Below are 27,368 nucleotides of genomic sequence, written 5' to 3' on the forward strand. Positions count from 1 at the left end.
AAAAATTTCATGATATCATAGTTGGTGTAAAACAGAAAAATCACAAAAGCACGTTTCAGTGCAGCCGGGATGTGTGTTTAAAATTCCATTTAAATTCAGCGGTTTTGTCAGGCAGGTTTTGTAGACCTTTGTTTCCCCCTGCATGCGCTGTCTTGGGACGGTCAGTTTGTTTGAATACAGATGAAGCACACAGCATGCTCTCTGCATTTTAACCGTCTGATATACAAATGAGAGCCTGCTGTGGAAACTTTATTTGGGCTGTGTGCATGTTTTTAGAATCGGGCTGGTGTTTGTGGTGACCAATGAAGATGACATAGACGGCATGCAGGACGCAGGCGTGGCCCTTGTTCGAGCTTACAACTACATCAGTGACGAGGTGGATAGTCAGAGTGCCTTTGAGGCTGTCATCTCTGTAAGTAAACATCTTTCAAACAAATTTCTCAAAGCCTTTCTTGGCTCAGTGAAAATACAATGTTTGACTCAAGATAAAACTACAGTTTAGTTTGTATTTTCTGTTTATTAGATGTTCAACCGGGTTCCTGTTGGTGGAAAGTTAAGCGTTGGAGATGTGGTGAAAGTTCTGGAAAAGAGGTTTCCTTACGTGGAGGTCAGCAGCGTCCTGGGAGCCGACTCCAGCTACGACAGCAACAGGAAGGTGAGCTGAGCTGAGTGTGAGAACGCTGTACTTGATTCTGACATCATTCTGTGAATCAATGATTAGTTTAAAGTAGGGATGCACAATATTATCAGTATGCTATCAGTTTCTGCAAATATTGGCTAAAAAGGTAAATTATCTTTATCGTCAGATGTGAACATTTCAGCCAGTATTTACAACTGATATTTTGGCTCTATAAAACCACCTTTATCAGCTGTAAATATTGGCTGTACAAAAAGTTAAGTTGGGGGTTTTAGGCTGGATTAACAGACCTACGTCAGCAGAATTTTATTTCTTTATTCACCATCAATCCTTGCTTTGTTTGAAGGACTGTTAATTTGTTCATTCTATAACTTTAAACTGTGTTTTCAGAGGAGACCTTTTATGTCTGAACTACATTTAAATATCTGTATTGATAACAGTAATGGCTAGAAATAATTTTTAAATATCGGCATATCAGATATCACCAAGACCAGCTGAAGGGACTTGAGTGACTTACTAGGAAAGCCTGATAGGAGAGAATTACAGTAGTCTAACCTAGAGGTAACAAAGCATGGACAGGTTTTTCAGCATCGCTTTGAGACAATATGTGCCTTATTTAAGTGATGTTGCAAAGGTGTAAGAAGGCTGTCTTTGAAATAAAGATGTTCCAATACCATTTTTTCCTTCCCGATACTGATTCTGATACCAAGGTGTTGGGTATCAGCCGATGCCAAGTACCAATCCGATACCGATGTGAACTTTCTGGACTGACTGTGCAGACTAGCAAATTTTTTAGACCTATATTTGACTCAGAATGTGGATCAACAAATGGAACAATAATGTACAGTATCTCTGTGACCCTAAAGTTGTTTTTCTGCTGATTGTTGAGTTTTACTGCTAAATATTAAAATAACAATAATACGGGGGGCTGCATCACAGGATCTCTGCCATTGGCTGACAGACCCTCACAAAGGTTAAACAATATGACGGTTAGCAGTCACACAGTAATTAATGATTGAAATTGGATTAAAATGGATAGAAAGACATTCAATACGGGGTTTACTGGTGTGGATTTAATCATTGAAGTCCCAAAAAGTCACACGAGTTCCAGGCTCGCTGAAAATGCTGTCACAAGGGATTCAAAGGCATCAATTGCATCAATGGGAAGGCACAACGCTTCAAGAGGGAAAACAAGTAAGAGGCAACGGTTTATGGTTCAAAAGTTATTTAACTTTTGATCAACTGTGTCACTTCTTGTCATGTATGACTGCACCGGCCTGGAAGGCATTTTGACGATCACATTCAGACACACAGCCACCATTCTTTGCTGCTGCAGTGGGTCCTTTGGTTCTTCTTTGGTGCTCTGAAAACGGTAGCCTGTGCATGGAGTGCTTTACAGTGCTAACATTTAGCATGGCTTAAGGGAGAAAATATAAAGTTAAACCAGGCAGTATTGGATCAGTGTATAAACTCGTGTACTTGCTAATACCAAAACCTGCATTTTAAGCAGTGTCGGACATATTTCTGATACTGGTATCTGAATCGGAACAACTCTACTTTGAAACATTCTTTATGTGAGCATTCAAGGACATATCCTGATTGAATATAACTCCTAGATTTCTTATAGTGGAGCTGGATGTAAGGCTAATGCCATCTAAGGCAGTTACATTATTAAAAAACAGGCCTGCCTCTAGTTTAAATGAGTTTTATCATCAGGCTTCATGGACACATACAGTTGGGTATCATCAGCATAGCAATGGAAATCTATCACCTGGTTCTCCATAATGGTATATATAAAGGGTGAAAAGAATTGGTCCAAGCACATAACCTCGAGGAACTCCAAAGCTAACTTCGTTGTAAGTTGAGGACTTATCATTAAGACGTACAAGCTGAGATCAATCTGAGAGAAGTAAAGATATTTTATAGTAAACCTTTCCAGAAAATTCTGTTCTTACAAAGAGAGTGTCATAAACACAGGAAGTCACATTTTTGTAAAAGAAAACTGTCACCTTATTCTTGCTGATTGTGAGATAAAAAGTTAAACAGAATGCTGTGGATTAGATCAGATAGCATAAATGGAAAAATGATGAAATTGTAATCTATGAATTGGATAATTTAGGTTTTGTTTTCTTTAAGATAAACAGTTAATTCAAGATACTCAATAGGGAAATTTTTGAGCTTTTGAATCTTCTCAGCCATTATGAAGTTATCTGTCTCACAGTCGTTGCAGTGTGTTTTTGCAAAGATAAGCTAATTATCAAATTACCAAAGCTTCAGATTTGTTGTGCAGCCAGAGAGGGGTCTCATATTTGTGGAAAGAAAAGATAATTTCCAAATTTTCAAATGCATCCTTTGAAATTAAAGCACAGCAAAGCAATGAGGTCTAGGATATGGTGCCCCCATTTTACTTCCCATCCACTTACCTAGATTTCCTACTCTAATCCTATCCAAATAAAGGCCAAAACCCCAAAATGAGTCTTTAAAATGTCAAGGCAATTGGTGGTAAAATTTTAAGTTGTTATAGTCAGAATATTTTATCTCTTAGAGGTTACTGCATTAAGTTTTTGTAATGTACTAAAAAAGATATGATTTGTGCTGACCAAGGAACTGAATTATCAACTGTGTTCAATCATTTTTGAATGAAGAGATTTCTAGAACAATTGCCGTACTGATTTGGGTATCAATTATTTATTTTCTATCATACATCTTACATGAGTTGTAGTCCTCTGAGAAAGGCTGGCGAAACAGTCAGACATGGTTAAGGTAAAGGTATGAGTTGTGTTTTAAAGTCTTTCTTCCTACAAATCCTCTTCTCTGAACCAGTGTCAGGTTTTAGTAGCAACAGGCTGATGCAATTAAAAGTAACATTCCTTTATGTCTTGTCTTGTAGGATGGCCGTGCATACTATGAGCAGACAGGGGTGGGCCCGTTGCCTGTGGTCATGTACAACGGGGTACCGTACCAGCCCGAACAGCTGGACCCAGATGAGCTGGAGACAGTCACCATGCAAAAGATCCTGGAGACCACCTCGTTCTACCAGCGGGCTGTCTACCTGGTCAGTCTGTGCCTGGTCTCAGGATTTAAGTTCATTAAATAAAATCTGCTGACTCTTATTGACTCTTCTTCTGTGCAAACAGAAGAGGTAAACTCAACTTTCTTAGCCTAGTTTTGGCCACTCAGATATCAAGTGGGAATCTTTAGTGCTAGGTGTAGAGGCACGTTAATGTGCTCTGAGCTCAGGCTGCATATGGAGGTGGTCTGAGATCATTTGGACTAGTTTTGTAGAGGCTATGAGTCATGGCACATATTACAGACCGCCTCATCAACTGACCTAATTACAGTAGTCTAACAGTAAATGAAAGCAGAGCTTGTTTATCAAGACATTCTGGACAGTGCCATGCTTCCACTTTTGTGGCAACAGAGACATGGTTTGATGTGAAAGAACCTTACTTGCCCACACAGAGCTCTGACCTCAACCCTATCCAGCACCTTTGGGATGACCCTGAATTTCAGGATTAGATCATTTGAAAATCTTTCACCTCTTTCCTGGCTTGGTTGAATTTGGACAGGGCAAACATAGCGCCCCATGACGTCACTGGACGCGAAGTGAATTACCCCTCCTTCCAAATGACACAGTGATATCAAATCACTGAGCAGCTTATCTTAATACAGTCCTTTATTAGCTAATGCTGTGTTTTTGTTCGTTGTGAGGTAAATTTGCCAAATCTGTGAAGTACAGTGGACTACAGGTCATCATAAGTAAACAGAAAGATTAGGACCAGAAAACAGACTTCTGTGTCTGCTATGGCCCAGAGGCAGGCAGCTGCACTCTGATCAGTGTTCACTGTAAGGTCAAGGGGCAGGCTAATCCCTGGAGTGTTTTTTTATTTTTCCACTTGAACCAGATGAAGCTAACCTTACAAAGCAGATGGCTAGCCGGTTTCAGTGTTTCTCACTGGCGATTTCATCTTGCAAAGCTCCCGTCTGAACCGTTTGGGCCCGTTTAGAAAGTGATGAGACCAATCAGCGTCGAGGGGCTTTCTTTCTCATGACTGGTGCCAACCTTTCACACCATCCTAGAGCAGATATTACAACTTCATTTTTTATGATTTTGAAGCTGATTTGAAATACTTTTTATCACTTTACAGAGACTTTAACCCTGTAAAGCCTGATACCTAAAATAATGGCCAGAAATTTCTCTTTTTTGAAACTGAGAAGCACATTCAACCTTCTTAAAAAAAAAAAGATGCCTCAACATTTCACATGTATATTTGTTGGCATCTTTGGCAACTTCTATTCCTCCAGAGGACAATTTTCTCATTTTATCCAACTGTATACAGAAGGTTTTTAGGGAAAGTATTGATAATGTTGATTAGACAGAGGTCTCACAAACTCACATATTAAATATGACACAATTGGCTTAAAAGGGTACCTGCTACTGGTTCAACTGTAGCTTGCTGCCAGTCATCTTGAATTGACTTTTGATTTCAATCGAACCAGTAACCAACAAGATTTGCTTCCCAAGCAGTATTTCATGATGTCCTTTAAAAGCATGTTTCTTTTTACAAAATGTGGGAGAAAAGCTGTTGAAGGGGCCTCACTAACCTCTTAGCTTGTGGCTAAGTAACCTCCATTCATTCCTCCAGCAGCTTAGCAGCATGCAGAGAGAATGGGAATGATGTATGGGCTGTTGGGCAAGGGAAAATTTCAGCAGTTCCTGTATGAAATTATTTAAACACTGAATATTAGAAAACACGGTGTTAAAAACTCTAGCAGAGTAAATAACATAGCAGCAGTCCTCAGATACACAGATCCTTTGACTGTTGGTCTGTAAACCCTACATAAAATCAGTAAAAGAAATAAATGGATACTAACCTTGACAATGATAATATTCTGGCTTTCACACATTTGAAGTAATTCAGATACACATTTCTATCAAAACAACAATTAAAGAGGAGTTACCCCCTTTAGCTGACAAGAGAATAAAGCTAACAGGAGAGCATACTTCAGTACAAAAATAAAGAGATGTCTGATCTCAGCATTAAGCACAAAATATTTAAAACATTTCATAACACCCCTCCTTAAATTAACACCTCTGTGCTTCGAGCACTATAAAACATTTTTACAATGAACAATGCTTGCAACGCCGCACAAAGCATCACATTACTACAAGTATTCTCACGTAGTGAGCTGACAGCCTGACACAGTGTTGTTAATACCGGTGGGTGTAATGTTTGTGTTATTGTGCATGTTAGTGGTGTTTTTTTTTTTTTAATTTACTGGATCTGCTTCAAACACGGTCTAATTAAAAGGAAGAGAAATCAGCAGAATAGCTGTAGATGTTTTTTTGGGAGGAGAATTGATCGTTTTAACAAGTACACAGTGTTGAATTTTTAGTGAGAAATATTTTTTTTATTCAGCTTCATCTTTGTAAGTGTGCCATCTGCCGTGTTTTCCTGTTTTAATGTCGGCCCAGCACTCCGAGGAGCCAAATGTTTGAATTTGTTTTTTCAAAGGCCTCTGTTTTGTAATGTCTTGAAGCTGAAAAGCTGAGAGTCATTCAGATGTTTTCCAATTTTGGAGAAGGACATTCTGTTAGTTATCCCCTTTGTTTTCTCCTTTTCAGCATTTAATCCAAATTTGTTTTTGGAGAACTTTTCCTTCTGAACACAAGCATCAGTAGCTGCAGTGGGAAAGCTGTGATATTGAGACTCCTGTCTTTGCTGTGACTTTGAGCATTAAAAAATCTCACAGACGAACTCCTCCTGCATGATTGTTGGCTCTGTAGTACTGGTGAAGGATGTCCACCCTGAATCATCATTCATATCTTGACTCTGTGCTTGTGTGGCTCGCAGGGTGAGCTGGCGACAGATCACGACGTCGTGGACTTCATCATGAATCAGCCCAACGTCGTTCCACGAATAAACCCCCGAGTGCTTTCCACCAGCAGGACATACCTGGATTTGTCTGACACCAGTGAGTAAGGGTGAAGTCCAGGGTGAATTTTTCTGAAATTTTCATTTGCATTGGAAAGTTTCCAATGAAAATCTATGAAAATTCCCCTGAATTTTTTAAGGTGTCCTCCAGAGATATCCCCCAGATTTCATTTTTTTGTTAAAAGGATATAAAAATTTCCTATGCAGATTTCCCAAGCTGTCCTTTAAGAATGTTTGAATTTTTTGCCATGATAATGTTGAATGTCCTCCTAAAATCGTTCTAAATCTCTGAAGTTTCTTTTTAATGTTTTAATTGTACATTTTCCAAAATTCTCCCATTGAAATTTTCTTAAATAATTTCATTGAAAAGCTTAAATTCAGAAAGTGCCAAATTACCTGTCATTTAAAACTTTCCACATTTCTGAAAGTCTCTGGATGTTTTCTTTGAAAATCTCTGAAAACATTCCTAAATTTTTCATGACAGTTCTTCCCAAAAGTTCCAACCATTAATCATTAACAGGATTTTATTGATCACGTTTAAAGCATCCCCACACTCTGCAGTGGGGCTGATGGAGGATAGAAACACATTAATATGGCATTTATGATAAACACGTGTTCATTTCACAGCCCAGTAATCAAGATGGTAATCATAGCAATACTGTGGAATATGATATTACTGTAATATTGCCCATTCCTGATTTTTTCTATAAAAATCAGCCTATGCCAGCTGTAAATATTGGCTGTACAGACAAATAAATTAGTGGAGTTTTAGGCTGGACCAACAGACCTATTTTATATAAAGTCTTTTCTTTATTCATCATCATTCCTTACACTTTAAAGTCTGTTTGAAGGACTGAACTTAAAGGGGAGATATTGTGTAAAAATCACTTTTTCAGGCTTTTCTAACAAAAATATGTGCCCTTGGCACCCCCCCTCAACCTTTCAGAAAATGTGTGCTAAAACAAGCTATTCTCAGATTTTCCCCTCATGATGTCATGTGGGGAGTTAACACCACCCCCAGGTTTGGTTGGCCCTCCCTGCCTGAAAGAAAGTTCCACTAGCAGAGAGAAAGATCAGGAGAGCCACATCCATTAAGCCACATCCATTTCCTGAGAGGGGCGTGGTCAGGGGCGGAGTCAGACAGCTCAGTAACATTTAAAGCCGCAGACACAGAAACAGCTCGTTCTGAGCAGGGCTGAAACAGAGGTTTTTTTTAGACATACAAAAATCCAATACTGGAGTGTTTTTTGAGCAACAGACTTCACAGGCATGTTTTGCAGACCTCTGAAACCACTATAAGCTTGTCTTAAAAGGGTAAAATATGTCCCCTTTAAAAATAAAATGTTTAAATAGTGTGTTTTAAGGACTGAAGTTTGAGGACTGATCTACATTTAAATATTCATATTGGTATAGGCTAAAATTATCTTGTAAATATTAGCGTATTGGATTTCTGCCAAAATCCGATATCATGCATCCCTAAAAAATTCCCAAAGTTTCAAGTTGTGGTCCTGCAAGTGTCCGTTGAAACTACTAGGAAGCAGAAATTCTTCAAAGTTCGGTCTGAAAATTTCCCAAACATTTCTTAACACTCTCTCCATAACTTCCCATTGAAATTTCTCAAGTTTTCCTTTGAAATTTTCCAAAAATATCCACATCCTCACCTCATTAAAGCCTTTTATTTCTTTAACAAAACACCCTAACTTTAAATCCTCACAATATCACTGATGCACTCTGTCCTTTCTTCTTGCAGACAATTTCTTCATCGACGATTACGCTCGCTTCTCAACGCTCGACACCAAAGAGAAGAGCACCGCCGTGGCCAACAGCCTGAACTATATGACCAAGAAAGGTAAAACAGTGTTGTGCTGTAGCTGTTAATCAAAGAGAAAGCTTGTTATGCATTTGTCTTTGTTTCTACTTATTACTTAGTCATCTTCAATCCTAAACCCTCTCTCTTCGTGTATTGTCCTTCTGTCCTCTCCTCCTCTTCTTCGCCCTGTTCATGTGATTTAAAATGTTCCCTTCATCAGGGATGACCACCACCAACAGGCATGGTAATCACCCTCTTCCTCCAGACTAATCCCACTCCTGATTTGCTCTGATTCTTTCTGTTTTCTGTGAACTACATCGCTGGCATTGTTCAGATCTGTTTGTGACTCATGCTTCCATCTGTGCGGCATTTCTCTGAGGACATAAATGACTAAGAATGCATGCAGTGATTGTAGTGTTGGCTAAAGTGTAACTACTAATGAAAGTGTTTACATAACTGCTCACTAAGTGCTAACATCATTTCTTCCATCTTTAGGAGAGCATGAAGGTTCATTCTGTGTTTGCTGTAGCTGCATGGAGAATAAGGAGTTAAAACTTTGACTTAATGTTAAATTTTTATTTATTTTTGTTGCAGATAACAGCAGAAAGTAGTGACTTTGTTTATAGTATCCTGTTTCTTGCAGGCCAGTTTCCCACCCTCGTAGATTTTTACCCTCATTACTGGACTTTATCTTCACTGAAAACAGCATAGCTCTGGTGCTTCATGGCTTTGCCTGTGTAGCATCATCATTATTTATCTGACAGCCTCTTCTTCTGTCTTTCTTTGTGTTTGTCAGATGACGGTTTCATCCGGCCCGTGACCTTCTGGGTGGTTGGAGACTTTGACAAGCCCTCGGGACGTCGGCTTCTTTATGATGCCATCAGACACATGGTACAAAAAAGCTTCTTAGAAGATCTCGAATAATTATTTTGAACATGAATTAATTCAAAGATTGGTTGGATATTTTGGGGGAAAAACATCTGCATGTAAATCTGAGAAGTTGAATCATGAATTTCTGTTGCTGCTGAATTTGTTGAGGTCTTACTGGTATAGTAAACTCTTTGCTATCGTTACCTTGTCAGAAAACCAGCAACAATGTCCGACTTGGGATGATCAATAACCCGTCAGCCGCTCCATCCACGGAGACGAGTCGCGTGGCCCGAGCAATCTGGGCTGCCATGCAGACGCAATCAGCCAATAACGCCAAGAACTTCATCACCAAGATGACTAAAGAAGATACCGCTGCTGCTCTGGAGAAGGGCGTCGACATCGGAGAGTTTGCTGTTGGGGTGAGGGAGTCTAACCTTTTTTTTTTTTTTTTCCCTGTTGTGATTGTTGAAACATTTTCCTTTTCTCTGGTGTTAATCCCTTTCTTTTTCCCTGCAGGGTATGGATGTGTCACTGTTTAAGAGTGCTTATGAAGGTCAGAAACATGACTTCCTGCTCTCCCACGCCGCCTACTGCAGAGATGTGCTCAAACTAAAGAAAGGACAAAAAGCAGTCATTAGCAATGGAAGGGTGAGTCACAGTTGTGTTTCTTATTGTGTAAAAAACTTAAGACCTGCAGTGCAATATAGAAAACTTAGTTTTTATGAAGAAAAGCAGATCAGTAGATACTTCTGCGTCCTTCTTCAGATCATTGGTCCACTGGAGGAGGAGGAGGTTTTCAACCAGGATGACTTTTTGCTGCTGGAGAGCATCATCCTGAAAACATCTGGAGAACGAATCAAAGGCAAAGTCCAGCAGTTTGGAATCGAGGACGACAGGTGAGTTTAATCCTGTCTTTGCAAGAAGAGATCCCTGCAAGGTCACATGTGGATTATGGGTCAGGTTTTGTGAAATTTAAGGTCAGTTTTCTCTCAGGGCCAGCGATTTGGTGATGAAGGTGGATGCTCTCCTGTCCTCTCAGCCTAAAGGAGAAGCCCGGGTCGAGTACGACTTTGCAGATGATCGCTACAGGTAATGTTGTGGTACTTGCACATTTGGTAGACTAGAAATCCACATTTAATCCCTTAAAGATAGCTTAATTTAAAATTGTTATCTACATTGTATGAGAAAACATCAGCCGTTTGTCTCATTAGATCACCTAAGAGTAAAACTGGACTTGCATGCGAGAAAATAGCCACAGACCAGACTTGAACCTGGGCCATCCACATACATGAGTCCTGCTTTGACCACTATGTCATCTGCAGCCTGCAGCCCAGTTTTTTAATTCACCCATAGTTACCATCAGAATAAATGCAACAGCCTCAACGGTCTTCCATTTGTGAGCTTTGCATGACTATTTGCTACGCTCACCTGTTGCAGTGCTGTGAAGATCCGTCCTAAGGAGGGGGACGTCTACTTTGATGTCATTGCTGTTGTGGATCCTGTGACGAGAGATGCACAGAAGCTTGCTCCTCTCCTGTTGGTGGGTTGAATTTGGTCCTGGGTTGGATTTTGCTCTAATAGATCTGTCCAGAATATTAACCTGGCCTCCTCTTAGCCCTGTCCACATCTTGTGTGTAACCCATCCTGTTCTTCCTCTCTCCACCTGCAGGTTCTGAAGCAGCTGATAAACGTCAACCTACGGGTTTTCATGAACTGCCAGTCCAAACTGTCGGAGTTGCCCCTTAAGAGGTGAGGACAGAAACAGATCATACTGCTTCTGATGCTCTGATGTTTCTGCTTTTTCTTAATAGAAGCTCATCACTTACCCAACCAATTTAGATAGAGGGTGCCATTTGATATACTTTGAATACAAAGCAAAGATCTGATGCCACACAGAGTTTATAATACTGCCAATAGTCCTTCGTCTTTTGAGTTTACAGCGTGAAAAAAAAAACATTCACCAACATAAAACCACATTACACTCCTAGCAGGAGCATTTGAGAACAAGCTATCTGCCTAAAGCTTGAAGCTGGGCCTCAGGACAAGCTGTTGGCAAGTCATTTATAAACTGACTAAAAAGTAGAGGCCTAAGAACTGAACTGTGGGTAATACCCATTCTGTTATAATACTGTATTGCTCTGATCTGGGAATGTCTAATCTTTATTAAGTCAAAGCATCATCATATGTTAAGGCTTCTGTGATTGTGCAAACTCCCATGTGTAAACATGTTTTTGAATGACTTAAAGGGACTCTTTTCCTTTTCCACTGAGGCTATCTCTGTTTTTTTACAAGATTAATTTTGGGTGTTTTCTTCCTTTATTGATAGAGGAGGAAAGTAAACAGAATCAAAAACAGTAATGAGAGAGCTGGCGAGAGACATGCAGGCCACAGGCCGGACTGAACCCAACTGTGGCTTTCTTTTAGTTGAAGCATTTTCTGAGCTGTTACAGACACACAGAGCCATGAAATCTCTGACTGTTGTGATGGGTGTCCTTTTGCAGAAGAGTCGTGCTCATAAAATTGTTTCAAGGGGATATGTCAATATTTTTTAAGTTGGGTTGCATAACATCCTTGGGGTGATTTAGCGAGTTTGAGATAAACATGGACCAAAAAACATTTTGTCTCGCTTTTACGCTTTATCAAATTAATTTGTAGCCTTTTATTTTTTACCCAGAAAGTCTCTGTTTGCCACTATTTTGCAATTCAAGCTTCAGCATCGTGCTCTCTGCCTCGGCTTTTCTGGTCAGCTGTTTGGGTCTGTGGGCTTTGACAGAGAAAACAACAAAAAACTAAGACATAACAAAACAGGAAATGAGCAATTTTGACTTGAGCGGTGATGACGTGCTGTTTACTGTGGATAAGAGGGGATACTTTTACCCCTGAGAACACAGAGGAGCTTCTACAGAACAGAAAGAGACTCGAAGAAAGAGAGAGGAGAGAAACTTGGCTTGCAGGAGAGATCCCAGTTTACCTGGTTGTGTAGGTGTGGATACTGTGCCCATGAATATGAGAGCTGCAGCTGTCGGGAGTGGGACTTCACCTCACTTCTTAAGGACATTTCTGATGGAGGATAGCGGCTCACAGACGCCTGCAGCCTGCATCATTCCCCATCCAGAGTTCCCTGTCTTACTGAATGCCGGTGTTTTATGGACCTTTTTCAACTCTCTGAAAATTAATCAGCGGAACTGAGCCTGACCAGGAGAGCTGAATGGAAATTTGTCATCCAGGTTTGCCTCTCTTCCAAAAGCTGCTTCAGTCAATAACCTCAACCAAGTCCAGTTGCTCCCTTGGCAAAGATTTTCACAGTTTTTAAATAGTTTATTCAAATGTCTTTTGGTAAGAAAGATGTGTAGATCTTTCTTTTTAGGGTTTTATCACTGAAACAATTAAAATAAATGTCAATTTCTTGACAGAAATCCCAACCGCATTTCAAAAATATTTCAGTATCCCTTTAAAGACCCTACTGAACCATTTTCACAGAGGGTTTTCTGGAGCTTTCAAGAATCAAAAGATGTCATTTTTGGAGGGAGATGGAGTTTAAGCTGTCATAGTGCAAACTCCATATCTGTTTAATGTAACAACCCCCCCCCAGCTCATTTAAGAGTGATCTAATTTAAACTATTCCCTTCGTTCAGCCCCTCACCTGTGGTCATGAGCTTTGGGTAGTGAGAATGAGATCACCAGCTGAAATGTGTTTCCCCTGGAGGGTGGAGATAAGGAAGTTTGAAGTAGAGCTGCTGCTCCTTCACATCGAAAGGAGTCAGCTGAAGTGGTTTGGGCATCTGATCAGGATGCCTTCTAGCCTCCTCCCTGTGGAGGTCCTCTGGGCACGTCCAACTGGCAAGAGACCTTGGTGCAAACCCAGAGCTCACTTGAGGGATTATGTTTTCCATATGGCCTGGGAATGCCCTGGACTCCCCCAGCAAGGGTTGGAAAATGTTGCTAAGAAGAGGGATGACGCGGTTGACTTGTCCCAGGCTCGATAAGCAGGATAAAATGGATGGAGTAAATGTAGAATAACAATCTCTTCCTGGTTTCTTTATTTCAGTTTTTACCGTCACGTCTTGGAGCCAGAAGTTGCGTTCCAGGTGGACGGTAGTTTCGCTCCTGGTCCCATGGCTAAGTTCTTGGACATGCCTCAGTCCCCTCTCTTCACCCTGAACCTCATCACTCCTGAGAGCTGGATGGTGGAATCCGTGCACACCCGCTACGACCTGGACAACATCTACCTGGAGGAGGTACAGCAGATTTTTGTGTTAGGGTTGTATCAGGAGTAGTAAAAGTGAAATGTTAGTGTTTCTCTGAATGTTTTACTTTTTATAGATTTCAAACTGAAAATCAAAAGTTCGAACTTTTCTTGTCTGCGTAAATTAAGTTTGAATTCTGGTTGGATAGTTTGTGTTTCTTCCACTTCTCTGGAGAGAAGTTAAAGCTACAGGTTTACAAATCAGATTACAACATTTTTATCTAGTCATCAGGTTTTTATTCATGTGAAATGAACTTTAAGGTTTAAATTATAAAATCAAACAAGTTCCAAGTTAAACCTGCCATTAAAGGAGAAGCAATGCTAGAGTTGTTTTCCTTTGACCATAGAGCTCTTACATCAATCTTTGTTCTTTTATCTTTGGTTTCTGTTGCGCCCTCACTCGTCCGAGGAGGGTCGACCTTTTGTTTCTTCCACGTTTGCGTACATGCTGAAAGTTCTGCCCTCTTTTTGCACAGCTTTGTTTATTTGGGAGCCATAAATAATGTGGGTGCATAAACCCCGCTGATATTCAGCTGAACAAAAGCTAAATAAATAAACTCTACTTTTCTGTGTTTGCAGGTAGAGAATATTGTAGCAGCAGAGTACGAGCTGGAGCACCTTCTTTTGGAAGGCCATTGTTTTGATGTGAGTTCGGGGCAGCCTCCGCGTGGCCTCCAGTTCACCCTGGGAACTGCCTCCGAGCCGGTCATTGTGGATACTATCGTCATGGCCAACCTGGTGAGCTACGGTGTTATGAAATCTTGTTGTGTAACACCTTAAAAAGGAAAGTTGTAGAAAGTCAGACATCTCCTGTGCTCTGCTCTGTAGGGTTACTTTCAGCTGAAGGCAGCTCCAGGCGCCTGGATCCTGAAGCTGAGGAAAGGTCGCTCTGATGAAATCTACAAGATTTACAGGTAAGAACACAGAGTTTGGCTTTATTGAGCTGCAGGGTCCAGATGTCTCATTAGTTTTAAATTCAGCTCATGCTTCCAGACTTGTGGATTTCCAAACTGGTTGTAATTTCTCCTTTCTAATCTTTTTTATATCTGCTCTGCCTTTCCTTGCAGTCATGATGGCACAGACTCTCCAGCCGACTCAGATGACATCATAGTCGTGCTGAACAACTTCAAGAGCAGGATCATAAAAGTCAAGGTGAGTTTGAATGAAAAAACTCTATGGAATCAAATGCTGCATGATTAGAGGCAACATTCCCAGTCTTTTTCAGTCTCGATGCATGAATTTTTATGAATAGAAGACTGATTATGTCACGCAGAACTTACAAAACAGTGAAATAACCGGGTATAGATGTGCATCCCATCGGTACATTTACATATCATAGATGTGGCCACATGCAGACACTTCAAACAACAAACAAAACCACATTCCCAAGAGTCATCCTCAGACAGCTGTGGGAATAAATAAGGAAATAAACAAACAAATGCAATGTTTAAAATACCAGATAAATGGATGGAGGCACAAAGAAGGACAGCAATGTATACAGTCAGTATTTACATTTATGTATTTTTATGTCTAATGAACTCCCCTCAGAATTTAAGGCCCCCTTAGGAGATTTCTCTGTTTACTTTCATTTTAAATAAACTTTATGAGCATACTTCTTCCTTAAGAAAAATCAGAACTGATTTTTCTTTGAATACTGAAGCTTGTATTGTTTGAATTCATGTTAACTAACTTGTAGGCATGGAGGTACCTACCATCACTGAGGTCAGGACCTTGGTATTTTTCTAAGGTGCCTGTCTGTCCTCCTGAGACCTGAGCTTTTGTTTGGAATGCATTTTTAGTTTCTCCCTATCATTTGGGGGTCAGTAGGACCTCTTAAGTTTAGAAGCAAAGTCTTGTCTTTGAACAGGTATTAGTTTTTGTAAAAAACAAAGTCCAGAAATCTCCCAAAGGTTTCTCAGGTTTCTGCAGATAATACTGCTCTGGATCAGCTTTAGAGCAGAGGTTTTGTATTTGTTCCAGTCAGTTGACGGGGGTCTTTAGTCAGTCACTTGGAGCCAGTCACTGAGAGAAGGATGATGAAGTCGTCATAAAAACTTTATCTTAAAGCCTAATCCTTCCAATAAAAGTGTAAAAATTCCATGTAAATTCCAGAAAAAATGGAAAAAGATCCCTTCAATTGTCTATTACAAATTAATTCCCCCAAATTTCATGATAATGATGGAAAAATCCCCCAAACATTCAGACAAATTCCCTGAAATCTACATGAAAATTATTGAAAATTTCTAAGCAGATTCCTCCCCTAAAATTCTTACTAAATCCCCCAAATTTACAAATACTTTCCCTGAAATTCCATTAAAAATTATAGAGAATTCCACGAAACATTCAAATTCCCTGAAATTTCTATGAAAAATCATGAAAATTATAAATCAAATGAGTATGTAAAAAGTATCAGTATGTAAAAATAAAAACCTAAGAGTTTTGAAGTATATTCCTCCCCCAAAATTCAAATCAGATTAACAAAAATGACAAATACAGTGCTTAACAAATTTATTAGACAACCTGTCATAAAAACAAGAAAACATAAATATTTTAGAAATCTTTAAAAAACTTGTTTAAAACTAAAAAATGTTATTGTTATTTATTTGGCAAATAACAAACTAAAACAACTAAATAGTCCTTTTTCACACATACTAACCAAAAAACTTAAACTTAATATTTTGTATAGCCTCCTTTGGCCTTGATAACAGCTTGCATTCTTGCTGGCTTTGTTTTTATGTGCTTTTCTACAGTCTCTTTTGTTATTGAGTTCCAAATAGTTTCTAGCAGTTCCCACAGATTTGCTTTAGATGAAACTTTTGTGTGATCAATCTTTTTTTTTTTGTTTAAGGTTTATTTTTGGGAATTTTGTGCCTTTATTTGATAGAGGAAGAGGATAGTGGATAGAGTCAGAAACAGGGAAGAGAGCAGGGAGAGACATGAGGTGAAGGGCCTCAGGCCGGATTCGAACCCGGGCCACCTGCATACATGGGGCGCCCGCCTTATCAATTCTGCCACCAGTGCCCCGCAATCCATCTTTGAATCTACTAAATCCCAGATTTGTTCAATAGGATTCAAATCTGGGCTTTGACTTGGCCAGTCCATCAGTTCCAGTACTCCAGATTCCTTTATCTTGGTCAAATAGTCTCTGCACAGCTTCGAAGTATGCTTGGGGTCATTGTCTTGTTGGTATATGAGCCCACGACCAATCAGATTCAGTCCAGAAGGGATTCCATGATGCACTAAGATGTTGTGGTAGACGTTCTTGTTCATGATACCGTCGATTTTCACTCATTTGCTCACGCCGTATCCACAAATGGAACCCCATACCATAATGGAATCTCCACCGTGTTTCACTCTGGGTGCAATGCATCTGGCATCAAAATGTTCTCCAGCTTTTCTGCGGACATAAACACGACAATCCTGACCGAAGAGTTCAAACTTGGACTTGTCCGTCCAGAGTAACTTCTTCCAGTCATCAACAGTCCTGTGTTTGTGCTCCCTGGCAAATCTGAGGCATTTCTGGATGTTTGCAGGCCTCAATAACGGCTTCTTAGCAGCTATTCTTCCCTTTAAGCCTTGTTCCATCAGTCGTCTGCTTATGGTCATTCTGGAGACTTTCTCAGACTCTAATCTAGAAGCATTCATCTCTGCCTGAAGATCAGCAGTGGTCTTCCTTCTGTCTCTAGTTCTTAAAATCTTGAGGTGTCTGATATCTGCTTCAGTTAACTTTGGTTTCCTGCCTCTTCCTTAGCCCATTTTGTAAGTACCAGTCTCAGCAATTGACTCCAAAGCATACTTGACCACATTGTGAGAACACTTTATGTCTTTCCTTTTTGTCTCAGAGACCAACCAGCATCATGAAGTGCTGTAATGCGGACTCTTTCATTTTCAGGGAGCTCTCCACGTTTTACCATTTTGAACAGGAATGAGGAATTTCAAACTGAATTCACCATTTTATACCCAAATTTGAGCCGGCTCACTGGGCTTCTCTGAGAAGTCAGAAATTAATCAAGCATAACATTCAACCACTAAAACTAATTTTTCTGTTAAGGAATGCAAGTAAATAACTATAATTTGACATATTAATCAAGAAATAATCATGTGCTTTACTATTTTTTCTGTTTTTTTGTAAATCAGTAAATTTGAAAATTCATGGATAACAATAATTATATTTTAGCATTAAAAATATCATTTTGGTTTAAGAGCTTCTACATATTGGTGTATTAACTATTGCAGAAACATAAAAAAAGATTTTGGTAATTACCAATGCTGTTAACTTAGGGCAACTGTGGCATAAACCTTACTTTGGGTGGTGGTCTAATGAACATTTACTCAATTTCCACAGAAATGCCAGCAAGTTAACAAAAATCTACCAAACATGCTCCAAACATACCCCAAATTCATGAAAATTAAAAAAGCAAACCCCCTGAAGATTTTAATGAAACTCCCAAAATATACAAACATATCCCCAAACTTCTTTGAAATACTTAAAAAATTCAAGTAAATTCCCCAAAATGTCCATGAACATTTCTGATGGCTTCATAGCATTTTATCCCAACATTACAGTAAAATTACTTAAACTTTAATTAACATTCTGGACCAGTATCTCAAAAATTGAAATTTGAATAGTAGAAAATATTACTATGTTGTTGGAGAGCCAGAATGTAATGTCCTCATGTTTACATGCATGGTTTCGGGAGGCTTAAATAACCTTATGTTCCTGTGACAAATGCAAAGAGATTAAAATGCAAAAAAAGGGTTCACTCCTCCAATAAGTTATTGACTGCGTGTGTGAATTGGAGATGAGTGAATGTTCTTGTTGCCAATATGCAATCTTTGGTAGATGCTGCAGCCTTGGTAGCTAAACAGAAGTTACGAAGGTAACTACAGTTCTGTGAATTCCTGGATGACTGCCAGTGGCAGTAAACAAAGTGGATATGTCTCCTCGCACTCGGTGCAGGTCGAGATCTAATGTAAACAAAGTCACGTGAGTGACATGTAAGCTACCTGACCACACCTGCTATAAATAGCACGTGATAGCCTACTTCCGGCCTCTCAGAATCTTCTCGCATCGAAAAGTTCAGAGTGACTGGAATGACTGGCAGTCATCCAGGAATTCACAGAACCATAGTTACCTTCGTAACTTCCGTTCTGTTTCATTCCTTCCTGAATGCCAGTGGCAGTAAACAAAGTGGATGATTTATGCCAGCAGTGTCACAAGGAACCAGACCCACCTATTGACTAGATGTAGATGCCAATGGCAGTATAGCCGACGCCATTGTGGACACCGACGCCACATTAAGGCGATAGAACCTCGAAAATGTACAAGGTGCCTTCCAGGATGCTGCTGCACAGATCTCTGAAAGCGACACCCCCCTTATTGCTTCCCAAGATGTAGCCATCCCCCTGGTGGAATGGCAGATAACATCTGAAGGAGCAGGAAAACCTGCAGCCTCATATGCCTGCTTAATGGCCTCAATAACCCAGTGGGTGAGCCTCTGCTTAGACAATGCACGCCCCTTATTCTGTGCACTGTAGCAGACAAACAGCTGCTCCGAGCGCCTGAAGCTTTGTGTAGCCTCAATGTATAAGCGCAGTGCCCAGATGGGACACAGGAAGTTGGCCTTCTCCTCCATCTCTGACCTAAGTGGAGGAGGACAGTAAGCCTCTAGTTTTATGGCCTGATTAATATGACCAGGGGACAAAACCTCTGGCAGAAAAGAGATGTTTGGCCACAGTGTCACACCAGAGTAGTTTGCCTTCCACTGAAGGCATGTGGAACTAATGGAGAGAGCGTGAAGTTCACTTACACGCTTGACTGCCAAGAGAAAAGCAGTCTTAATTGACAAGTTCTTCAAGGCTGCCCCTGCCTTAGGCTCAAAGGGTGCCCTGCCTAAGACCTGCTGGACCAGAGGCAGGTCCCACATAGCTGCATGCTTTATTCTAGGAGGGCGCAGCCTCCGTGCACCACAGAGAAACTGTGACACCCAGTGATGTGCCCCTCCTGATCTGCCATCAACAGGACAATGATTTGGAGATATTGCTGCAGCATACACTTTCCAGAGTTGAAGCGGCGCGTCCAGCCTCAAAAAGATACTGCAAGTAGCGAAGGACATCTTGCACAGAACAAGATACTGGGTCCAACCCTCTGTCCCTGCACCATGAAGAAAAAGCAGACCAACAATTCCTGTATACTAACCTCGTAGAAGGAGCCCTAGCATTATGCAGGGTTTCCTGAATCAAGGGTTCAAGGTCAGTTAAAAGTGACCGTTCCCCCTCAGTGGCCACACCCATAGCTGAAGGAGGCCCGGAGACGGATGCCACACCCTTCCGTCCAGCTGGGACAGGAGGTCTGTCCTCACTGGGAGCTGCCAGAGAACTCCCTCCACCAGACTGAGGAGGATGGAAAACCATATCCTCGATGGCCATCTGGGAGCCACCAGGAGGACCCTGTGGCCAGACAACCTCACCCTGTGAAGCACTGGCATTATCAAGGGGATCAGAGGAAATGCATACAGAAGACCCCTCGGCCAAGCATTGGCGAGGGCGTCCATCCCCAGTGGAGCACTGGTCTCTACCAAAGAGAACCACGGCGGGCAATGTGTTGTGCTCTCTGAAGCAAACAGGTCCACGTGTGCCTCCCCATACCAATCCCAGATCAACTGTACCACCTGAGGGTGCAACCTCCACTCCTCAGGGGACAGCCTCTTGCGTGAGAGGTAATCTGCCACCGCATTTGATCTTCCTGGAACATGAATTGCCCTTAGGGAGGCTAGCCGAGAATGAGCCCACTTCAACAGCCTCTGGGCTTCTCTCAGAGACCTCAGCTAACACAAAGCGTGCTTAACTTTCCTGAACCTGCAGAATTAAGAACCGCAATACAGACCATATGGAGCGATTAACCAGCGATACGTGCCAGGCTAACAGCGAGAAGAACAAAGAGGCCGGAAGTAGGCTATCACGGGCTATTTATAGCAGGTGTGGTCAGGTAGCCTACATGTCACTCACGTGACTTTGTTTACATTAGATCTCGACCTGCACGGAGTGCGAGGAGACATATCCACTTTGTTTACTGCCACTGGCAGGCATCCAGGAATACACAGAACCAAAGTTGAAGGGGTACAACGTTCAGTAAAGACAGGGTGTCTGCAGGGCCTAAAAAAGGATAAAAAGAAAGGTCTTAAATGCAAAACCAAAAGGTTGAATTCTGATAGAACTACACTATGGAATATTATTTGATGACTGATGCTCTAATGTCATCCCAAACTTGGATAATGAAAATATTTATTCAAAGACTATATTAATCTGATCATTTCTTTAGTTTTAGTTTGTTTAACTGGTTGTCTTATATATATATTTTTTTTTCAGGTTCAGAAGAAACCGGACAAGTTCAACGAGGAGCTGCTGAGTGATGGTACGGAGGAAAACGACACTGGCTTCTGGAAATCTCTCACCAGGTAAAGCTTCATTTAAAAAACTGCTTTAATAATTAAATTGTAAAGCAATCTAGCAAATACCATACCCCCTTTAGTTTTAGTAAGATCAATCAGAACCTTACTTGTGTATTGTATATATTGAATAAGGCTTTCAAAATCTCTCATTTTTATTAGGTAGTTACACTAAAAAATACATAAAAATATTAATCACACCCTAGTGTGATACATCACTGTTCAAACAACTGTTCAGCTTCTTTGTAAACTTGATGAAAACATAAGCCAAACACTTAATGACTTTTGATTTTTATTTCTTAATCAGTCTAATGCTCCATTCGCACAGGATTAGTATTACCTAGGGACCTGTGGTAATTTTTAAGAACAGCACAGGGCATCTGTGTTTTTTAATCCCGTAAGAATCGACCTTGTCTGTAAAATTAGAGGGCAAATTACCGAGCATATTTCAGCTCACAGAGGTCCACAGGTAATACTAATCCTGTGCAAATCGGCATCTCTGTAATTTAGGGTGGTAGCTATGTTTATTTACGCTCCGTGCAGCTTTTCCTGCACTGTTTTCTGATTGAAAAAGATTATAGAGGCTGTGTAGGAGATTAGTAACAATTTTTTGACACATGTAGCTTATAAACAGTGCCTCTCTTCCAGTTAATTTCAGCTAATGTGTAAAAGTGGCTTTAGTTTATTGAACTTATTTGAACTCTGCTGTCCAAACGTGCACCACTGCTCTCTTGTTGGGCACAGCACTTCTGCTCTGCTTCCTACACTTTCTCTCTACAAGGGTGTGATCTTTTATCAGGATTATTTAGCCGTACCTTTCATGCATAACACAATTTACATCATAAAATGTGTCCCTCAACATTCAGTGGTTAGGCTGCAGCAGCTCTTTTGTTGGGCACAGCGCTTCTGCTCTGCTTCCTACACTTTCTCTCTACAAGGGTGTAATCTTTTATCAGGATTATTTAGCTGTACCTTTCATGCATAACACAATTTACATCATAAAATGTGTCCTTCAACATTCAGTGGTTAGGCTGCAACAGCTGATCTGAGAGAGGAGGGTTGCTGTGCATGTTGAACAATCCCAAATGTATAGAGTGCAGAATAACATCATCAACATCAACAGTTACTCTCTCTTTGTCTGTCTGATCAGCTGCACAGGTGACTTTCAAGACCTTGATGTATAGTGGGAGAGTTAGAGGAGATATTTTAATGGTTTATTAGTCATGGACAAAAATGTTAAAATATAAATAGAGAAAGGGAAAAATCATGTTAGCGCAACTCTGTTGTTTGTATAGGACATATGAAGGAAATGACACCTGCAGGACAGGATGTGCACAACATTACACTTTTTGTATGAATTTTAAAAATAGAAAACCACTGTGCTTTTTCATTGCTGCAGCTATGCAGCATGTTCCTTATGCTTCCTTCCTTCGGAAAAGTCTGTAAATTTGAGTACAGTACAGACTTCTCTTGTCCTGTGCAGATGCACTGCACCAAACACTGGAGAGGGTAAAACACTCAGGGGGTAATTCATAAATTATCAGAGGTCCACAGGTAATACTAGTCCTATGCGAATAATACTTTTAGACAACAACACAATCAGGGATTGGTCAATAATACTGCCTGCCTCAATCAACATCTGCTGCACAACCTTAAGCAGAGCTTAATATTTAATCTAACCACAACTATCTTTGATGAGATTAACACCAAAATAAACACTAAATATTTAACAAGGTGACTTCTCCTAGTTAAACAGGCTTATTGATTCTAAAGATCTTTTTTTTTTTTTGTATTTTGCTGCTTTTGAAATAAATAACCCCTTTTCCTCTCAGAGGGTTCACTGGTGGAGGAAAGTCAGAGGAGCAGAAGCAGGAGAAGGATGACGTGATCAACATCTTCTCTGTGGCCTCGGGGCATTTATACGAGAGGTTCCTCAGGTGAGAAGAAAGGGGAGATCGTTGTATCAGCCAAAAAATCCCTGAAATCTAACAGCCCCTCTCTCTGATGTGTACAAAGACTTTATTGATTTTAGTGCCTTTGTTCTCTCAGCTCTGTCACCACTAGTCTTTTTACTCGTCTCTCTCTCTCAGGATTATGATGCTGTCAGTTCTGAAGCACACCAAGACTCCAGTAAAGTTCTGGTTCCTAAAGAATTACCTGTCCCCCACTTTCAAGGTAGGATTTTTATCCTTCCACTGGTGTTACTTTCAGAATCAGCTGGCTTCTCATCATTAATGCAGAGATTTTCTCTGATGGCTGCAGCTTTTTCTCCATCTGTCAGTGATGTGAGCTTCAAACAGGAGTTCTGAAAAATGAAGGTGAAACATGCAACAGGGGAGAGATCTCCTGAAGGAGAAGACTTCAGAGATTTTCCTGGCTCATAGCTCCATTCATCGTTGTAATTCCAGCTTTCTGACTGCTTTCACCCTGTTTTTTGTTGCTAAGCCTCATTATCCTGCCGATAATATTTCTAGGGGGGATTCTTTATTTATAGAGGGCACAGAGGGAAGACACCCTAACTCTGCAGTGTTTTTACATTTTATGAATTATTTGAAGAAATTCGGCACATACAGTTAATTTGAAAACTAGCACTACCACTTGGTGGTTATATGCCTTCATGAGGTTTACCACTGCCCGACAGGGAAAGAACAGTGGCAGGTCAAGAAGAGGGGCTGGGGGGCTTTTGTGGTAGGGTGACTCTTAGAAATCTTATAAGCAAGGATTGAACATGAGGCCCAATGACCTTTGACCTCCAAATCTAACTGGTTCATCCAAATCGGAGTGGAAATTTGTGCAAAGTTTGAAGAAAGCCCCTCAAAGTGTTCTTGAGAGTGTACTTACAAGCAAGGGATGAACAGGAAGTCCAATGACCTGGACTTGAAGGCCCAACCAAATTATTCTTCAGTCAGAGTGGACATTAAATCTTCAAGAAAATCCCTCAAAGTGTTCTTGAGACATTGCATGCTCAAGCAAATGCTTAGCATGAGGGACAGAGACCTTTACCTTTGTCCTGTGACATATAAAATCTAATCTGTTCATTCTTGTGTCAGTTATTATTGCAAAGTTTGAAGAGTGTTCTTGAAATATCGTTGGCACAAGCAAGGCCAAAACAATGAGGCCCAATGGCCCTGACCTTTGACCTCCAAAATCTAAACAGTTCATCCTTGCATCAGAGTGGACTTTTCTGCAAAGTTTGAAAAAAATCGTCAGAGCGTTCTTGAGACATTGCATGCACAAGCAGAGGTCAACATGAGGGCGAGTGACCTTGACCTTTGTCCTGTGACATCCAGAATCTAATCTGTTCATTGTTGAGCCAAAGTCCCTCAAAGTGTTTTTGAGATATGGCATTTCTAAGCAAGGGACAAATATGAAGCAAAGGGTCTTTACTTCCAAAATCTAATCAGATCCTTTATCCTTGTGTCAGAGTGGACCTTTGTGCAACGTTGAACTAAAAATCTTTAAAGGTTTCTTGAGATATCATGTGCATAAGCAAGGCCAAGGCCATAGGGTTCAAGGGTTTTGACCTTTGACTTCCAAAATCTAATCAGTTGATCCTTGCATCAGAGTGGACGTTTGTGCAAAGTTTGAAGAAAACCCCTCAAAGCTTTCTTGTGATATTTTGTGCAAAAGGGATTAACATGAAGCCCAATGACTATGACCTCTAACTACTGAAATGTAATCAGCTGATCCTTGAGTCAGACTGGACATTTGTGCAAACTTATTCCTGGGGTTCCCAAAATGCTTTGTGTTTTGCTACTGTTTGCTGGAAGCACAAGCCAGAATGCATTGACATTTTTAAAACAGATTTTCTTTGTCAATATGTGAAATTCATCCATGAAAATGAAACCCTGATTTACTGTTAGGTACTTTCAGTACAGGCAACTGGGGTTGTAGATTATGGAAGTTTAAAAAGAAGAGAGACTACCGATGTCTAAGTGTGCATGAGTTCATAGATGTCTGATGCCTGCAGCCAGGTGCCTCTCCAAAAGTTTGAAGAAAATCCTTCAAATTGTTATTGAAATATCCCATTCACAAAAATAGCCTTGGCCATCACCAGTGCATTGAAGGCATAAACATGCAAACATAAATTTTATTGCTATAATTTTTTGGATCATTTGTACACCCTGAAAATGAAGCATATAATGAAAACACTTCTCAGTACCAGCTGCAATAAAATGGGAATAAAACATTTCAACACATTCCCTACAGCTACTGACAGGCTCTTTTTTATGCCTACCTGTTTTTGCAGGAGTTTATCCCTCACATGGCCAAGCAGTATGGTTTCCAGTACGAGCTGGTCCAGTACAAGTGGCCTCGCTGGTTACACCAACAGACAGAGAAGCAGAGGATCATCTGGGGCTACAAGATCCTGTTTCTGGACGTGCTGTTTCCCCTTGCTGTGGATAAGATCCTCTTTGTAGATGCAGACCAGGTGAGCCCACAGACATCGTCATCAATCTTACCTGTTTGCAAAGGTCAAATATAACTAGACAACAAAACTGAGGTTTTATAATTCTTCAAACTGGTGTTGAGTGGCAATAATGTCTTGACACTAAGTTAACCTACAAAATTCATCAGTTATTACTAATCTCAAGTATCTGGGGGAAAAATTACAAATAACCACAGCTACTAGAGCCTTTATTTTAAATACTGCTTGTAGTTTTGGTGCTGTGAAAAAAATGTAGAATACATTTGGATATCAGACTACAAACTAAAAATGCTACTTTAAAGACAAACATGAAGATGATTGCCAGCGTTTTCTCAAAAGTATCAGAAAACACTGTTATGGCAAAACAAGCAATAATTCACTGTTATTTTCTCTTCCAGATTGTGAGAACAGACCTGAAGGAGCTGCGTGATTTCGACTTAGACGGAGCTCCTTATGGCTACACTCCATTCTGCGAGAGCCGGCGGGAGATGGACGGATACCGCTTCTGGAAGTCAGGCTACTGGGCGAGCCACCTCGCTGGCCGTAAATACCACATCAGGTATGAACAGAAATATGCTCACGCACGGCCCTGCTTCGCTTTATTTTACACATGTTTCATGCATTACTGCCCTCCATCCCCCACAGTGCTCTGTACGTGGTCGACCTGAAGAAGTTCAGAAAAATAGCTGCAGGGGACCGACTCAGAGGACAGTACCAGGGGCTCAGCCAAGACCCCAACAGCCTCTCAAACCTGGATCAGGTCTGTAACTCCCTCTGTCCGTGTTTGTCATTTTAATGCTGTTCTAAAAAGGCCTTTTCTTGCATGGTGTACTGAATTTCTGTCTCAACCATGTTTCAAGGTTTTGGATTCATTGGTGGAATTTAGAAAAGTCTCTGGAAATAAAGGATTTGTTGTTAAGCAGCAGCCTTGTTTATTGTGAGAAGTGACACATTTCATGTGATCTCTCTCACAGTGACAGTGTTTGATTACTGGTGTTTCTTCTGCTGATGATTTTATGACAACAGAATTATTACAGCCCAGACTCTGATGTCCTTGGGCATAAAAGCTTGTAAAAAGCTCTCTTATTGCAGCTGAACCACCATTGAACTGCATCAAACGATACCCCGCAGACTGTGAAGATGCATAGTTCTGCTTCTTCTAAAACTTAACAGTCAAACTTGTGTTTTTTTTTTTTTTAAGGATCTGCCTAACAACATGATCCACCAAGTTCCCATCAAGTCCCTGCCTCAGGAGTGGCTCTGGTGTGAGACCTGGTGTGACGACACCTCAAAGAAGAGCGCCAAGACTATAGACTTGGTAATAATTTATGTGTGGATATCAGGAACAGGATCAGGATGTTTAAATTTATGTCAAAAGATTTTCCGTGACAGACCTGCAGGACAGCTCATCAGCTTTGCTGTTATCAGTACTGGGGTTTTCTGCAGGTTGTAATGCTTCTGATGAGCCACTAGAGGGCAAACAGCTCCACTGTCAGGAAGCTCCTTCTTCAGTTTAGAGAGCTGAATGCTAGAGTGAGTTTCCTTTAAGGTTCAATTAAGTAACCTATGAAGAAAATAGATTAGCACAAGATTAAATATTCCATAAGCATGGGGAGATCTTTAGTCCTTGATGTAATCTGAATCCTTTTTATAAGTCTGCTGTTTTCATCTTTAAAGGCTGGATTATCTTTAAGTTTCACTTTTAAAATGAGCCGGTTTACCTTATCTTAGCTAATTGCACACACATGAAACAGGGGTACATTAAGTGACATGATATTGTTAAAAAAAATAGAGTACTTCCTGCTTCTATCATCCTCCACTCTCATCCATCCTCATTTCTCAGAGAGGAGTAGAATACAAAAACGTCTCCAACCTTTAAGATAATGTAGAAAATGTGACTGGAATCAGGCAGTAAAACTTCACAATGATCCCACTGAGCACTTTAAAAATCTGCTGCTTGTTCTCGTCCCCTTTAACAGTTAAAGTCAGAGG

The 27,368-nt window shown here is 40.5% G+C and overlaps 1 protein-coding gene across 2 annotated transcripts in view; it reads left to right on the forward strand.

Moving 5' to 3' along the window:
* The window catches only part of uggt1 (UDP-glucose glycoprotein glucosyltransferase 1), a 55,318-nt gene that overhangs the window by 22,346 nt on the left and 5,604 nt on the right, over window positions 1-27,368 (forward strand). Inside the window, exons 16-39 of one of the 2 annotated variants that reach the window (XM_041812710.1) lie at window positions 277-412; window positions 524-655; window positions 3,528-3,692; window positions 6,493-6,613; window positions 8,324-8,422; window positions 8,604-8,627; window positions 9,180-9,274; window positions 9,466-9,672; window positions 9,770-9,901; window positions 10,019-10,149; window positions 10,247-10,342; window positions 10,691-10,793; window positions 10,923-11,002; window positions 13,302-13,491; window positions 14,079-14,237; window positions 14,328-14,413; window positions 14,567-14,651; window positions 20,868-20,956; window positions 22,780-22,884; window positions 23,038-23,122; window positions 25,197-25,379; window positions 25,775-25,935; window positions 26,022-26,136; window positions 26,578-26,694. In XM_041812710.1, coding sequence (XP_041668644.1) covers window positions 277-412; window positions 524-655; window positions 3,528-3,692; window positions 6,493-6,613; window positions 8,324-8,422; window positions 8,604-8,627; window positions 9,180-9,274; window positions 9,466-9,672; window positions 9,770-9,901; window positions 10,019-10,149; window positions 10,247-10,342; window positions 10,691-10,793; window positions 10,923-11,002; window positions 13,302-13,491; window positions 14,079-14,237; window positions 14,328-14,413; window positions 14,567-14,651; window positions 20,868-20,956; window positions 22,780-22,884; window positions 23,038-23,122; window positions 25,197-25,379; window positions 25,775-25,935; window positions 26,022-26,136; window positions 26,578-26,694 — 2,896 coding nt within the window. The remainder of the gene's footprint in view (window positions 1-276; window positions 413-523; window positions 656-3,527; window positions 3,693-6,492; window positions 6,614-8,323; window positions 8,423-8,603; window positions 8,628-9,179; window positions 9,275-9,465; window positions 9,673-9,769; window positions 9,902-10,018; window positions 10,150-10,246; window positions 10,343-10,690; window positions 10,794-10,922; window positions 11,003-13,301; window positions 13,492-14,078; window positions 14,238-14,327; window positions 14,414-14,566; window positions 14,652-20,867; window positions 20,957-22,779; window positions 22,885-23,037; window positions 23,123-25,196; window positions 25,380-25,774; window positions 25,936-26,021; window positions 26,137-26,577; window positions 26,695-27,368) is intronic. The other variant, XM_041812711.1, reaches the window with a different exon arrangement.

This window comes from Cheilinus undulatus, linkage group 18, assembly GCF_018320785.1.
Source record: "Cheilinus undulatus linkage group 18, ASM1832078v1, whole genome shotgun sequence".
In the NCBI taxonomy this organism is placed as follows: Eukaryota; Metazoa; Chordata; class Actinopteri; order Labriformes; family Labridae; genus Cheilinus; species Cheilinus undulatus.